We start from the raw sequence: 14,615 nt of genomic DNA, 5'->3' as shown, positions 1-14,615 counted from the left end.
CAGCCTTTGCTGGCATTAAATGAGCTTCTGTGTGAGGAGCACTCGTCCATGGCCTGGGCTCCTCGCTGTCAGGTAAAGTTTCATAAAGCTTTTGAGTTTTTCTGCAGATAATGTTGGTGTCCAGCACGATGTTCTTTTTCCTGCGGTCACTGAGCCACAAAGCCAAAGCTGACTCCATCCTTACGATGTTCTTGTTGTGGACAGTTACAACCTTTTTGCCTCCTTGTTGAAACTATGATGGTCAGCATCTTCCTCTGCCTTTGGCTGCTACCACAGGTGCAAAACGTCTCGTCATCATTGTTGTTTGTTGGGACAAAACGTACAAACATACAGTGCAGCACTGCAGAGTCACACTGCTGTAAATTTGAACACATTCTGTACTGTACAGGAGACACGGCACGAGATTGGCTGACAATGGTCTACAGCCAATCAGGACGCAGAACACAACGCGCTGTAAAAAACAAAAACATGCAAAATTGCACAAAAAAGATCAGCGAAACAGCGAGGCCGCCAAAGGTGAACTGTGTTACAGCGAGGGACCAGCGTATATGTGGTTGTTGGGACGATAAATGTCTTTGAGCTTGTGTCAGAAGACGAGCTGCAGCTTTCTGGACCAGCTGCAGTCTTGCCAGGCAGGTCCCACTAACTCCAACATATAAGGAGTTACAATAATCCAGCTGGGACGTCATGAAAACGTGGATCGCCCGTTCAAGGTTTTTAAAAGATAGAAATGATCTCACCTTAGATAAAAGCCTCAGTTTGAAGAAAGACCGCTGTACAACTGAGCTCAGCTGTTTTTCAAATTGCCGTCAAATATAAGCCCCAAATGTAATAATGCGATTTAATAAAAGAGCTGAACCAGTCTAATAGAGCGCCCTTGATGCCGCCATGCTCCAATGGTGAGGTCAAGATGCTGTGGTCAAGGCAGCGGTCAGATCCAAAAGCACAGCGGAGTCTCCTGATCAGTGGCTGATAAAAGATCATTAAGAACTTTCCAAAGTGCAGTTTCAGTGCTGTGAAGAGCTTTAAAACCAGACTGAAACCTTTACAACAGATTGCAGCTGAACAAATATAATCTTTTACAAAATCTTCGACAGGAAGGGAAGCTTTGAAATAGGCCTGAAGTTTGAGCGGACAGAGGATCCAGATCAGGTTTTTAGTACAGGCTGTACAACAGCATGTTTAAAACAGGCTGTACAACACCTGAACTAAGACTGCTGTTAAAAATCGCTAAGATGTCGGAACCAACAACCTTTAAAATCTTTTTAAACACGTGTTGGAACAACTTCATTTGGACAAGATGATGTCTTTATAGCATCACATCGTTCCTCCACCTGATCAAACCACACAGGCTCAAACTGATCAAAAACAGCTGAGCAGGTGAATATTTTAGCCCCGGTGCGATCTCGGGCGAGAGTATCGATGATGGCCAAAGGGCAGCGTCCAGCTCTACGGCCGCTGAAGAGCAGACTCAACAGACGCGCGTGATGTGGATCCTACTGCTCTAAAACTGGAGCTTCTTCAATCCATTAAAGAGGACATTAGTACGCTGTTAAAAGAAGAAGTCAGAAATGCATTGAAAGAAGATTTTGACAATATAAGGGCTGACGTGCAAGGACTGAGAAATGAGATCGCTAACAGCATGGTGGCGACGTGCGGCGAAGTTGATGGAGTAAAGGTTAGAGTGAAAGAAGCTGAGGATGGGCTGTCAATGTGGAGCGATGAGGTGACCACCCTGCAGTCTACAGTAGAGAGTATGAAGGAGGAGCTGTCTGACCTGAAGGATAAATGTGATGAAGGCAGGAAGCGGAGAGCTAACATCCACATCATAGGGATCCCAGAGGGCCTGGACTCGAGCTCCTCCACGGCCGTATCCGTGCTACTACGTGAAGTGCTGGGTATGGATAAAGACGTTATTGTCGACCGCTCACACAGGAGCCCTATCCTGAGAAAGCCAGCTGGTAACCCGCACGCCGTCATAGCCGAGCGTCACTACTACCAGGATTGTGTGGCTACGCCGTGCCAGGGCCCAAGCCCCGCTTGAGTTTAACGGACAACCTATTGCAATATTACGACTGGGCGATATGACCCAAAGTTTATATCTCGATATTCTTTAGCTGGGTGGCGATATACGATATATATCTCGATATTTTTGAAGCCAGAAAGTTCGAACAAAAAGAGAGTTCTTAGTCAAAGCTGTGTCCCAAATCTCACACAGGCACATTTATTAACATACAGCGTAGATGTACATGAAACAATTACTCAGGAATAAATGATCAGCATTTATTAAATAATAATGCTCCATAAATAAAAGAAAACTGTTGTTTTTGTGCATAACAAACAGCTCACAATCGTGCAGTCAAAATGTAAACAGACGCTGAGCATAATAACAAGCAGCTGCTCTGTTCCCAGGTTCTACTGCGTGACTGACAGCCTGGAGTTTGAAATCCTCTTTGTAACCGTGTCTCTTACAGGTGCCATTTATGGTCCTTATACACACTCAATACAGTAATATTACGTTGAAGCAGAGTACGTATCACTCCGCGAGGCTCCTCGTAGCTGTAATGCTCCAACAATCCATCAAGCGGTGCGGCCTCGTAGCTGAGCAAAGTCGTACCAAAACATCTTTTGAAAGGTTTCTGAGCGCCGTGTAGCACATAAAATCGGTTCGAGGTCAGTAAGCACAACCAGAATTCATCCATAAGGCGCACTGTCGATTTATGAGAAAATTACAGGATTTTAAGTGCAGAAAATATAGTTTATGGTTTTCCTTTGATCTTAGCAAATATCTACGCCTCTAATTGGGACGATCACAGATTTTTCACTAATGTCTTTGCGCGGCTCCCCAATATGTCATCACACAATATCATCTTTGAGGGAGACCTAAACTGCTCATTATCTGCTATGGACCACAGTTCACACAAAAGTACACTTAGTCCAAACTCAGCATGCGTCATTCAGAGCTTTCTTGATAATTATGGGCTGGCTGATGTATGGAGATTTCATAATCCTGCTTCACATCAATACTCTTTTTTTCTAATGTCCATAAAACATATATTTGTATAGAAAAACGTCTCCCTTTAGTTACAGAATGTGATTATAAGACTGGTGATTTCTCCTCTTGTTTTTTCAATGTGTATTCCTGATGCCTGCTCCAACTATCAGCCATGGAGATTCAACTCAGTGTTGTTAGCAGATGAAGAGTTTGTCAGTTACAAAAGGTCTCAAAGACATTTTTTTTTCTATCAATCAGACCCCAGAGATGACATCATCAGTCATTTGGGAATCTCTAAAAGCATCTGAGAGGCCAAATAATTTCATTTTGTGCCAAACAAAGTGCAACACTGAAAGAACATCATCCATAAATATTGAGTAAGAACTGGACTCTCATACAGTGAGACTCAAATGCCTTTAAACATCAGCTTATCCTGCTGATCCAAGTCCAACACTGAGTTTGTAAAAACATGTTTGTCAATCATTTTGTTTGGTTTCTGAGGAAAATGATTCAATAAGTTGCTGCTAATACACAACATTTCATCATATTTCCTCATAACCCTCTTTTGTCTGACCATTTGATCCCATTTGAATTTGCAATAAAGGATCCACAGAGTTTGGTGACAATAATGACAGTAGATGTTTGTGTGAAAGTGCTGGAAGCAAATGAGTGTGTGATGTTCTTTCAGTGTTGCACTTTGTAGACGCTCCCTGAGCACTGGTCTCACAGCCAGCTGCACATAGAGACCAGTGTTGTTAGTCCAGGTCAGAAGATGACTTGTTGGAATGAAAATGAGCTTGTAGTTTGTCTGCTTTAATAATGTGACTGGAAAAAGGTGTTGGACTTCAAATATGTCCATTTCTGTCACACTTCACCTTTAAAAGTGAAGCCATGTGGTTCCTGGAAGGAAAAACACGACTTTTTCAAGTCTTTGTCCTGTTTTTATGAGAAATGTACGACTTTAATGTGAAACATTCAGAGTTTTTTCTCTTGTTGTGTTTGTTTGAAGCTGCTTCCTGTTGGCTTCAGCTGTTTGGAGTTTCCATTTTCTAAACTTCTACATTCTGAACCTTCTTCAGCTCTGAACAGATGATGAAACACTGAATGATATCAAGCACTTTGTCTAATAAACTTACATCTTTCATTCTTTATACAGATTGTGGAACTGTGGTTTGTCAGAGATCAGCTGTGATTATCTGGCAGCAGCACTGAAGTCCAACCCCTCCCATCTGAGAGAGCTGGACCTGTATGGAAACAATCTGAAGGATCCAGGAGTGAAGCATCTGTGTGGTTTCCTGGAGAGTCCAGGATGTAAACTTGAAACTCTGAGGTCAGTCAGCATGTTTTAGTTGTGCTGAGATGAATATGATGTGAAAGTTGTGCTGACACTAAACTGCAGACATCAGGCTGATATTATACTGATCCACACTGAGGATCTTCATGGTAAAGTCTGTTTTCTTCTTCTCTGGTTTAGTCCATTGACTGCAGCAGAACAATGTTCACATTTCAAACCTTCAAAGAAGAAGAAAAATCCTCCACTGGAAAATTCACTGTGAAACTCTCAAACTCTTCATTGCACCTTAAAGTCTGTCTGACACTGAAATCCAAAGCAAAATGTGTGTTTGCTTTACAGACAGCAGTCCAACACAAACATACACACATCATCCAAAACACAGTCCAACATCCAAATCTCCTCCACTGCCAGCATGAATGATGGGAAAGAGAAGGAGGAACACTCTGACATTCAGGGTTAGAATGAGTTTCATCAAGCAGACTGTGAAGATCAAAGCTGCATTAGAAAGCTTACATGAATGAATGAGTGGACAGAAGTGGACAGAGATCATCTGAAGCACTTCAAAGGCTTTAAATCAGCACATTTCTCTTTATTCTTTATCAACTCTGTTAGTTTCTCTCAGTTTTCTGTGGAATGAAGCTAACAGCAGGCTAATAAGATGCTGACCAATAGGTTTCTATTAAAGGTTGTAATTTGTATATGAAAAAGTGCTTTGGCTCAGCAGGGATCAGCTTACAGGTAGAATACAGCTGCTGGATGGGATTAGCATGTCATAGCTATCTACCAAACTGCTAACTGGGGGATTTCAGGCCATCTATGGATCATTTTTGCTAACTGTTTATTCAGCTTAGGCTCACAGGGCTGCAGCCTGTGCCCTAGCTGTCATAGGGCAAGAGGCGTGGTCCACCTGCACAGGTGAGCAGTCCATCACAGGGCCAACAGAGAGCGACAGAGAAGCACTCCCTCACATCCACACCTACAGCCAATGTAGAAGCACCAATGAACCTAAGCAGCATTTCATTGGACTGTGGGAGAACATCCAACCTCCACAGAAAGGCCCAGCTGACCAACAAGCTTCAACCTACAACCTTCTTGCTCTAAGGCACTAGTGCTAACCACTTTTGCCCATTTCAGCCCAAATCCTGCATCTTCCTGTTTCTGACTCCAGGCCAGCTCCACTAACACTTTCTCATCAGACACTGCCACCTAGTGGAGGAAGTCTTAGTTCCATTTGAAGCTTCAGATTACAGTTAGTTCCTTTACAAAGAGGTGGAGGTGGTGGGGCCACAGCACCATCATCACTGAGTGCCATAGGACACTTAACCTTTGTTTCCATATGCTGGGAACTTCCTGTTGTTCCAAGGAGGACTGGAAAATGTGTGAAAATCTCCCAGTCAGTTCCTCACAGCACACTTCAATCATTTCCCTCCCACAGCATCAGGACCAGGGCTTTTTCTCTCTTTGGTCCCACTAAGAGATTTCCACACAAACACCTCATCAGTGGGACTCTCAGAGCTACCAGCCCTTTGCTACAATCACAAAGCTCTTCATTGAAATCAATGATATCAAAGCTGGAATCAAATGAGTCCAAGTCTTCTGCTGATTCAGCATCACATTCATCTTTGCTCCTTGTTCTGCATCCCCACCATGGACTTCATTCCTTTCCAAGCCAGCCTTGAGTGTCCTTTATTCAGCTCATCCTCTGCTTTACTTTTACACCTGATTTTAGCTGCTTTATCTCTCTTTCAACAGGTTTCTGTGCCTCAATCTTTTTCTTCTCTCCCTCATAACAAGACAGCTTCTTCTGCCTGAGAACATGTTGGAGTGATTTACTAATCCAGGGCTGCTTATTGGGGAAAATACTTCCTGTTTCCAAAGTAATCCCCATTTTTCCCAGAAAGAAATGTCAGTAGAAATCGATGATCTAAGTGAGAACATGAGCCTTTAAAAAGTCCCAGTGGGTGCAGTCAAAGCAGTCCCTCAGTCCCAGTATAGAGTCTTTGGTCCAGACTGGAACAACTGTGTGCCCAGTTTGAGCTCTCTTCAGTGCTGTGACCTGACAGACCCAGAGGGGCCATCACATCACATTTAGAAGCTCCCCTGATGGAGCCACAACACATGTCCAATACTTAGTCTGTCTTGTTGGACCAACTGGAAGAAATGATTCAAGGACTTAGTCACAGAACAGAGATTCAAATCTCCAAAATCCAACTGGCTGCATCAGGACATATAGTCTGAAACTCTGCACAGTTTCCTGTTTGAAGCTGCTTCCTGTTGGCTTCAGCTGTTTGGAGTTTCCATTTTCTAAACTTCTACATTCTGAACCTTCTTCAGCTCTGAACAGATGATGAAACACTGAATGATTTCAAGCACTTTGTCTAATAAACTTACATCTTTCATTCTTTATACAGATTGGTCGACTGTGGTTTGTCAGAGATCAGCTGTGATTATCTGGCAGCAGCACTGAAGTCCAACCCCTCCCATCTGAGAGAGCTGTACCTACAACTTAACAACCTGAAGGATCCAGATGTGAAGCAGCTGTCTGATCTTCAGAAGAGTCCAGACTACAGACTGGAGACTCTGGAGTAAGTAGAGTGATGGAGTGAGTGGGTGGTGCTGTCAGCAGTATTGTACTAAACACAGTCAGTATGAAACAAAGATCCAGTGTTTCCTGTAAAGCTGCAGCTTCTCAGTGAAGCTGTGAGAGGAGAACGGTGACAGGCTTCAGGATTGGACACAAACACTTCCTGTTTCTCACCTTTATGGTCACCATAGTAACGGCTGACACGCTCTGATCAAACACTGTCAACAGCCAATCAGCTCTCTGAACAAAGCAGCACGCAGACCAATGACTGCATTGATTTCCAAGTTTAAAGCAGTGAAGAACACAGTCTGTAGGTGAGGAAGAATTTAGTGAGAGCAGATGTTTGGATGGAATTCCTCCAGTTAACAGCTGGAACCGTCCATCTGGATTGTTGGGCTTGTTGTTGGGGTTCCTACAGAGCTCAGAGTGGACACACCAAGGTTCTTCTAATGAATGAAAGTCCAAACTCAAACTAGGAGGGAAAAACATTTTCAGCAACTTCAATAAAAATCCAAAGATTAGAAAAAGTGAAGCAACAATGAGTCCTAGTACAGTCCCAGCACTGACGTCCCTGCTGCTCTTTATACTGGATGTGCTGCATCACTGACTGACAGCTGATGAAGAGTCTCTGGAAACACTCGTTTATCTCCTCTGCTCTTCCTCCTTCTCTCTGCAGGTGGGACTCATGGTATATGTGCTTAGAGAGGAGCAGCTGTGTCCTGATGATCCAGAGAGGTTGAAGCAGCAGCAGCTTGTGTGTAGAGACGCTCTGACTGGGCCATGTTACTGGGAGGTGGAGAGGAGAGCTTCATCCAGCAGTGACTGACAGAGGAATGAAGTGCAGATGACTGTCAGTGCTGCAGAGTGAACTGCTCTGAGAACAGCTCCACTGTCAGACACAATGTAGAGTCCAGCATCAGCCCTGTGTGTCCCTCTGGATCTGACAGAGGATCATCAGTGTATCTGGACTGCTCTGCTGCTGCTCTGTCCTTCTACAGTCTCTGCACAGTCTCTGTCTCACTCTGGAAAGATTTTACAACTTGTTGTAATTACAGAACGTTAATATAATATTCAAACATGTGATCTTCTCTTTATTTCTGAATCTTTACCAAATAAAGAAAAACCAAACTAACAAACAGAAGCTGTCGTGTCCTTTTTCACCACATCTGTGAATCTTTTCTGTGTTTTTCCTCTTTTCCTCCTTCCTGCAGCTCCATCTTCATCATTCTGTGTCCAGTATATGTGAACACGTCCAAAGCATCTGAGCCTCATGTTACCCGTTTGTGTGAGTTACGCCTGTCGTTGTGTTGTGGTGTATAAATAAGGGGCAGGAGACAGCGCTGGATCTCTGAGTTCTTTACTCTCAATTTCTGCAACATCTGCAATATCTAGAAATGCAAACCTGTGAGCTGTGTGTGTTGTGCATCTGCTCGGCCACCTCTCCTCCGGCCGTGCTGGAAGCAGCTGTGCGTTTGACAGTTTTATCGACTCGACAATAATCGAACAAATTAAATGTTCAAAAATATCAACTTAAGCACTTCAAAGTCAACAAAAAGCTTAAAACAATGAAATAATATTTCACTGACAAAACAACAGCTCATAAGAACGATACACAAAATAATACAGAAACAAACAAATAAAAGTTATTAACCAGGATCCATGTTTTTGTCACAAACACTGAATCAGCTGATTCACTCTTTATGTTTCTGAGTTTGTTTTGTGATTATAGTTCTGGTTTCTGTTTCTGTGTCTTCACTGTGTCCCACGTCTCCTTACTTTGGACTCTGTGTTATATTTCCTGTTTTACTTTGACAGTCCTGTGTTACTGTTTCCTGTCTCGTGTGTGTAATTGGTCCCAGCTGTGTTTCCCTCCTGTCTCCCGTTCCCTGATTACTAAACTGCGTCCACGCCGCCGGCGCTCCTCTCCACAGCTGGATTCCAGGATTTCAGAGCATCCAGCTGTGGTGAGTGATGGAGACACTTTCTCTGCTCCCTCAGTAATCAGGACAGTTTATTGAACATCAGAGGACATAAAGGACTGTTTTTCACCTGCCCGTTCTGAACCTGGACATTAAAGACTGCTGGCTTCAAGGACATTAATCCCAGTGTCAGCCAGCCAATAACAGCCTGTGTTTTTCAGCTCTTTAGGAGTCAGAAATGAGAAAGACACAGACTGCTAACCGCTCCCTGCAGGAAATAAGCTCCGCCTCTTCCTGTCCTGTATATGAGTGATTCTGACATGAGACACAATGAGTTTCCTGTTTATTGTGACTTAAAGCGAGCAGCAAAGACACTAAACTGTGTGTTTCCAGCTGAAGCTGCTTTTTGTGTTGCTCCCACAATCCTGTCTGAAACAGTCAGTGAGGAAAACTCAGTTTATGCTTCCAAGCTCATTGTGAGAGGGCACATTGTGTTCCTGCAAGTGCTGATTTTGTCTGCATCCCTGAGTTTAGTGAGCTGCCTCCAAGGACTTGTGAAGCCCAGTGTGTTAAGGCTGCATCTCCCAGATGTTTCCACCTTTCCAGCAGAGACGATAAATGTTCCCACAAAGGCTCAAAGACGGTTTGATTTTCTGAGTGTTGGCCTCAAGAGATTGCTCAGTGAGCACCTGAGTGTTTCTGGGACATCGGACACTAACTGGAACTTCAAGTCTGGTTCTGAAGCTGCACATGCAAAGACTGTTTCTGGTTGTAGAGACCTGGCTGTTCCAGGGATTGTAACCTCCCCAGAGGCTGAGCTGCTGACCTCAGCTGACTCTGGAGCCTTGAAGGTAACTAAGTTTGCACCGCTCGGGTGAGCCATCTCAGCTGCAACAGCCTCCACAGAGAGCTCACGCAAGCTTACCCAGCCTGCTGAGGATTTTATGCTGCTGCAGCCCAAAATGGGCTAAAATCGCCCCTGTTAACAAATAACAGCCCAACAGTAACTTTTATGCTTATTGTAGCTGTTAGCTAAAAACACTAATTTAGCTTAGTTTGCCCTGAATTCAGCTTTAACAGACATGATCGACTGTTTCCAGTTAGGGTTGCCAACCGTCCCTTAAAATACGGAATCGTCCCGTATTTAGAAACAAAAGTACACGTCCCGTATTGAGCTAATAAGGGACGCACTTTGTCCCGTAATACAGTGAGACTCAAAAGTAGTCTATAACTTTTAATGGAATTAACACTTTGTTTGAAAACATAATTCCCAGCCCCTCTCCTGCTTTGTGACCAATGAGCTGACAGCACACTTATCGCACACTGTTTGCCCAGCTTTATGCTGGGCAAACAGTGTGCGATTTTTTTTTTTCAGTCACGTTATTCAGCTCCTGCTCAAACTGCACGATTGACTCGCAGGGGTTAGAAGTTGGTAGGTCACGATGCAGGTCTCACACTATACCTCCCGATGCTCTGATGCGACCTGAGTGCTCACACTGTGCCTCCATAAAATGAAGGTTATAACAGAAAATCTGTCGCTCTCTGTCTTTCACTCACACAGACACACAAACCACCACCATCAACTTTGCTAAATTGCTAATGAAAAACATTGATCAGGCAGCTGTGATTGAGCAGCAGTGTAAATCCAACTATTTTCACGGTTGTTGTGGTCGTGATAATTTTGTGAGGCCACATTGAAAAGGCTCGGATGAGCTTTCCAAAGTTCTACAAGTTGTGCCTCCATCGCTTGTGTCCAGATCACACGCTGCACAGCCACGCTGCTCCGTCTTTTTCACCGACGTTTACGTGTTTGCGCGTGAGCAGTGTGAGCGGCTCACGAGCGATTGATGATCGGGAGCTGCTCGAGGTGTTAATCGCTTCTCGTTACCCCACGTATACTACACGACGCACGACGAAGGCCAAAAAACGGTCCGATCACCAAATCGGTCGCACGACTCAAAAATCGGCTCAAAATGGGCCTAAAACCGCACAGTGTGAGCCCAGCATTAGAGCAGCAATGTTTGTTCCCCTCAGAGAAAGGGAAGAATGGGAAAAGGAAAACACCTGGCTGGAAAAAGTTAATATGGGCATGTGCAGTCAATATCAGCGCTATGTGGCCAGAAGTGTGATAATAGAACTTATTTTGTGTAAGAAACAACTGCAAGGATAGATGATTACAACAAATAGATGACTAATACATAAAAGTAATACATAGATGAATAATGATGATGAGTTAAGATGCGTAATCATGGGAACAGGCGGGTTTACAAACAGGAGCAGCTGATTAGCATTAGAAAAGCTGAAATAATACCTCAACTGAAGCCAATTGTACTAAATGCACTAAATGTGCACTGTTAGAAGAATATTTATCTTTCTATTGTTTTCTATTATTTTAAGTTAAGCAGGACAGAGTTCTTTTAAAGAAAGATTTACTTATATTCTCAAAAGTTAAGCATGACAGGCTTCTGTTTAAGAAAGAGACCTGTTTTATTGTGTTAATGTTGTCATTTTGAGCTACAAAAAAATGGCTAAATGATCATTTGTTTCACATGTGTTCATATCACAAAGAATAGAATAGGATTTAAGTAGAACATATCTACTTAAATCAACTTCAAGTCAAATAAAAAAAAGAGCTAGAAAATTCACCACACTGGGAAGGGTGAAGACAACTGGGTCGCCTGGCCCTGGCCACGAGGTGTCCCTTATTTATTTTTCAGGAAGTTGGCAACCCTATTTCCAGTAGAATTCCTCGTTGTCATCTTGTTCCCTCTCAGAGCCCCGTATGCTTGCAGAGACCCCTACAGTAGGGAAATGTGCCAAAGAACGTCCAAAACATTGCATTTTAGGTTTATTTATGCCTTACACACAATCCCAACTCTTTAGCTAACTTAACAACTTTGGCTAAAGTCTATAGTTAGTCTTACTCGTTTGTACAACATTTCTGGATCGCCACTGTTTGAAATGATATGACATATGACTCTCACTGAAACAGCAAACTTTGTAGAAAACACAACACTTCTGATTCTCTATCTAGCTGTTTGGTCACAGCTGTAGATTACATTATAAGTGGTTGTTCACTCTTGTCAATAATTACATTTCTAAATTCTATTTGTGCAGTTACATGTAAACAAAGTCCAATATTGTATCTAAATGATTGTGTTATGGTGGGACAGTTTCCAATTTTGTTGTATTATTGTACTAGGTATGACTGTGCAAGAGTTATCTTATCTTCCTTGCTTGCACCACACTCTTTTGCAGAAATGTTGCACAGCAGCACTGCATCATGTTATTGTGTTGTATAATATACCAGAACTAATACAAAGCAATATCCATGTACACTATAGGTCCATGCCAATGTGCCCAAATGGGACCTCCATAAATGGTAAGGGGCGCAAAGGCACTTTAAGACCAGTGGGCACACCATCGGTGCACATCCGCTCGGATGCTTTTTTCTATTCATTTATTTCCCTGTTTATTTATCGATGCACAAAAGCAATTATCTCAGAGACACCATCCTCTTAACAGAGACTCAAATCAGGAACCTGCAGATTATTAGTCAGCAGCTTTAACTTCCTGTCTTTGTCTCACTAAACCTTCCACGTGGAAACTTGAGCTGCCCACTCAAGCACAGTAGGCTTTAACTGGCTCTGCTCAAGTCACTTCAGTATCTGAGAAACTGTCTCGATGCATGCCAAAGAACACTTTGACAATACGCTTGTGTTGAGTCAAATCCACCACAAGCATATTCTATGGCAGTTTAATTCCACTCCACATAAAAATAGTCACGTATTATTTCCCCCCACCACACTTCCTGCCAGTAGCTGGTGCCCCCACCCACAGTGCATTAGTGGTTCTCTGTGTTTAGTGGCTCACTCTGGGCGGCTGCTCGGTGGGGCCCGGCCCCCTGGCTCTGTTGGGCCTGTGCTGCGGGTGGGGTGCCCTCAGGTCTCGGCCCTCTGGGCCCATTTACTGCTCAGTAACATTTAATATCTATTATTTACTACTACTTACTAGCCTACTTACTGCATATTATTGGTTGTTGCTGTGGGTTCCCCACTGTGTTGGTTTTTCCTTGTGTTTTTCAGCAGATGATGAAATAGATTTTCAGTATTTTTTCTCTCTTCCTCTCCATCTATTTCTCTTCTTCTCTATTTTTCCCTCTTCTTCTGTTAACTTTCTCCCCAGCTTATCTTTTTTCTTCTTTCCTGACCCCCGTTCTGATTCTAATGACTCAAAATAAAGTAAAATCATCATCAAATATGACTATCAAGTGGACCAGTATAGCAAAAACCATAATGGTGGCAGAGGCCACAGAGCCAAGTGGCAGGATTTTCAACGTTAAAACCAGATAAAAAACAGAAATTAAATGGTGTTAAAAGCCATGAATTAAGGCAATTCATTCACAACATCATTACAAGTTTTACTGGACGTTAATATTTTTCTCTTTTTTCAGTGCAAAACAAACTAACAGTACACATGATGCTGGCAAGTTAAAATGTCAGTGTCTTTTATAGATAGCATGTCTAGCATCATAGTTTTATAGATCACGTAGTCAGGGTAAAAACTCCATCTCTGATTATTATTGTACATGACTGTGACATGCAGCGGCCTCAGCATCATGATGAAGGCGACCGGAGGAGATAGTTTGGTAGACATCGATGTTTTGCCGATGAAGGCTCATGTAGCGGTCCTCTTTGTCCTAAACAACAATTTACACTGTCATTTACATTTAATTAAAGTGCAGCTTAAAAACAGACATAATGCACTGCAGCCTCGGCACAATTAAGTGTAAAACAGAACTATGGAAAACTCACAAACATCTGGCGAGTTTCAGATCCTGTTAAGTTAGTTAGACCTGATCTGTTTTCTCTGTTAGGATAAAAACATCAGAGGTCATGGGGTGAAAAATACCTCAAAAACAAGACTAGCTATGTCTACAACTAATGTGTGGTGTTTGAAAAGAACCTATGAGATACTTTGAACACCACAGTGGCTGCTGTATGCAGTAATGTGCTCAAGTGATTTCAAAGGGTCATTTCATGAGTTTAAGTGCGTCAGTAAAAGTTTTCACCTGCGAGGATTTCTCCTCAGGCTGTAACCACAGGTTATCACAGCCACACTGATGAGTGAAGCAGCAGCAGAAATGATGGGAACTGTAGCCATGAACTTCATGCCAGAAGAATCTCCATCGTCTGTTGAATGTTGCCACACACACAAAAAAACTTCATTTTGAAAACATGAAAAGTCACGAAATTTGCATTAACCTGTTATATTAAAGTGGAAAACATGTTTATCTTTTCATTACATTAGAGTTTCAATTGCATCATTCAAACATTTCACTGATGAAATAACACCAAAGTTGTGATTGGAGCAGTTTTATAATGAAATTTTAAACAAATTAGCCAGAAGAAGAGCTTAAAAACATTCCAGATGTTCATCTCCTGACTGAAACCTTTCATTAAGCCGCTGCAGGCGGGAATGACGACCTCAAACCATGTATGACAGAAAAGAAAGTGTTAACGCAGTTCCAAACATCCACCTTGAATCTGCGGTGTGGGTATAAATAGAAAATGTTTTTACCTCTCACAGTCACACTGAGATGGAGAACATACAATCCACCACGAAATCCACACTCACAGGTGTAGTTCCCACTGTCTTCAGATGTTAAGTTGAGCAGGTGGAGAAACACAGTCTCATTTTCTTTGATCAGTGTGAACCTGGAGTCACAGCCATGAATAAAGCCTCGGTCGTAACGATAGAGCAGACGACGCTGTTCTCCTCGGCTCCTCTCTGTGCTGATCTCACACAGTATCATCACAGTAA

The 14,615-nt window shown here is 42.8% G+C and overlaps 1 protein-coding gene across 1 annotated transcript in view; it reads left to right on the top strand.

The window, feature by feature from the left end:
* The window catches only part of LOC112432436 (protein NLRC3), a 3,307,575-nt gene that overhangs the window by 1,051,817 nt on the left and 2,241,143 nt on the right, over positions 1-14,615 (top strand). The window contains exon 25 of the mRNA XM_076881152.1: positions 4,152-4,325. Coding sequence (XP_076737267.1) covers positions 4,152-4,325 — 174 coding nt within the window. The remainder of the gene's footprint in view (positions 1-4,151; positions 4,326-14,615) is intronic.

The sequence above is a fragment of the Maylandia zebra genome, unplaced genomic scaffold, assembly GCF_041146795.1.
Source record: "Maylandia zebra isolate NMK-2024a unplaced genomic scaffold, Mzebra_GT3a scaffold03, whole genome shotgun sequence".
Classification (NCBI taxonomy): domain Eukaryota; kingdom Metazoa; phylum Chordata; class Actinopteri; order Cichliformes; family Cichlidae; genus Maylandia; species Maylandia zebra.
Note: the sequence above shows the minus strand (reverse complement) of the source record. Positions and strands in the feature narration are given on the sequence as shown.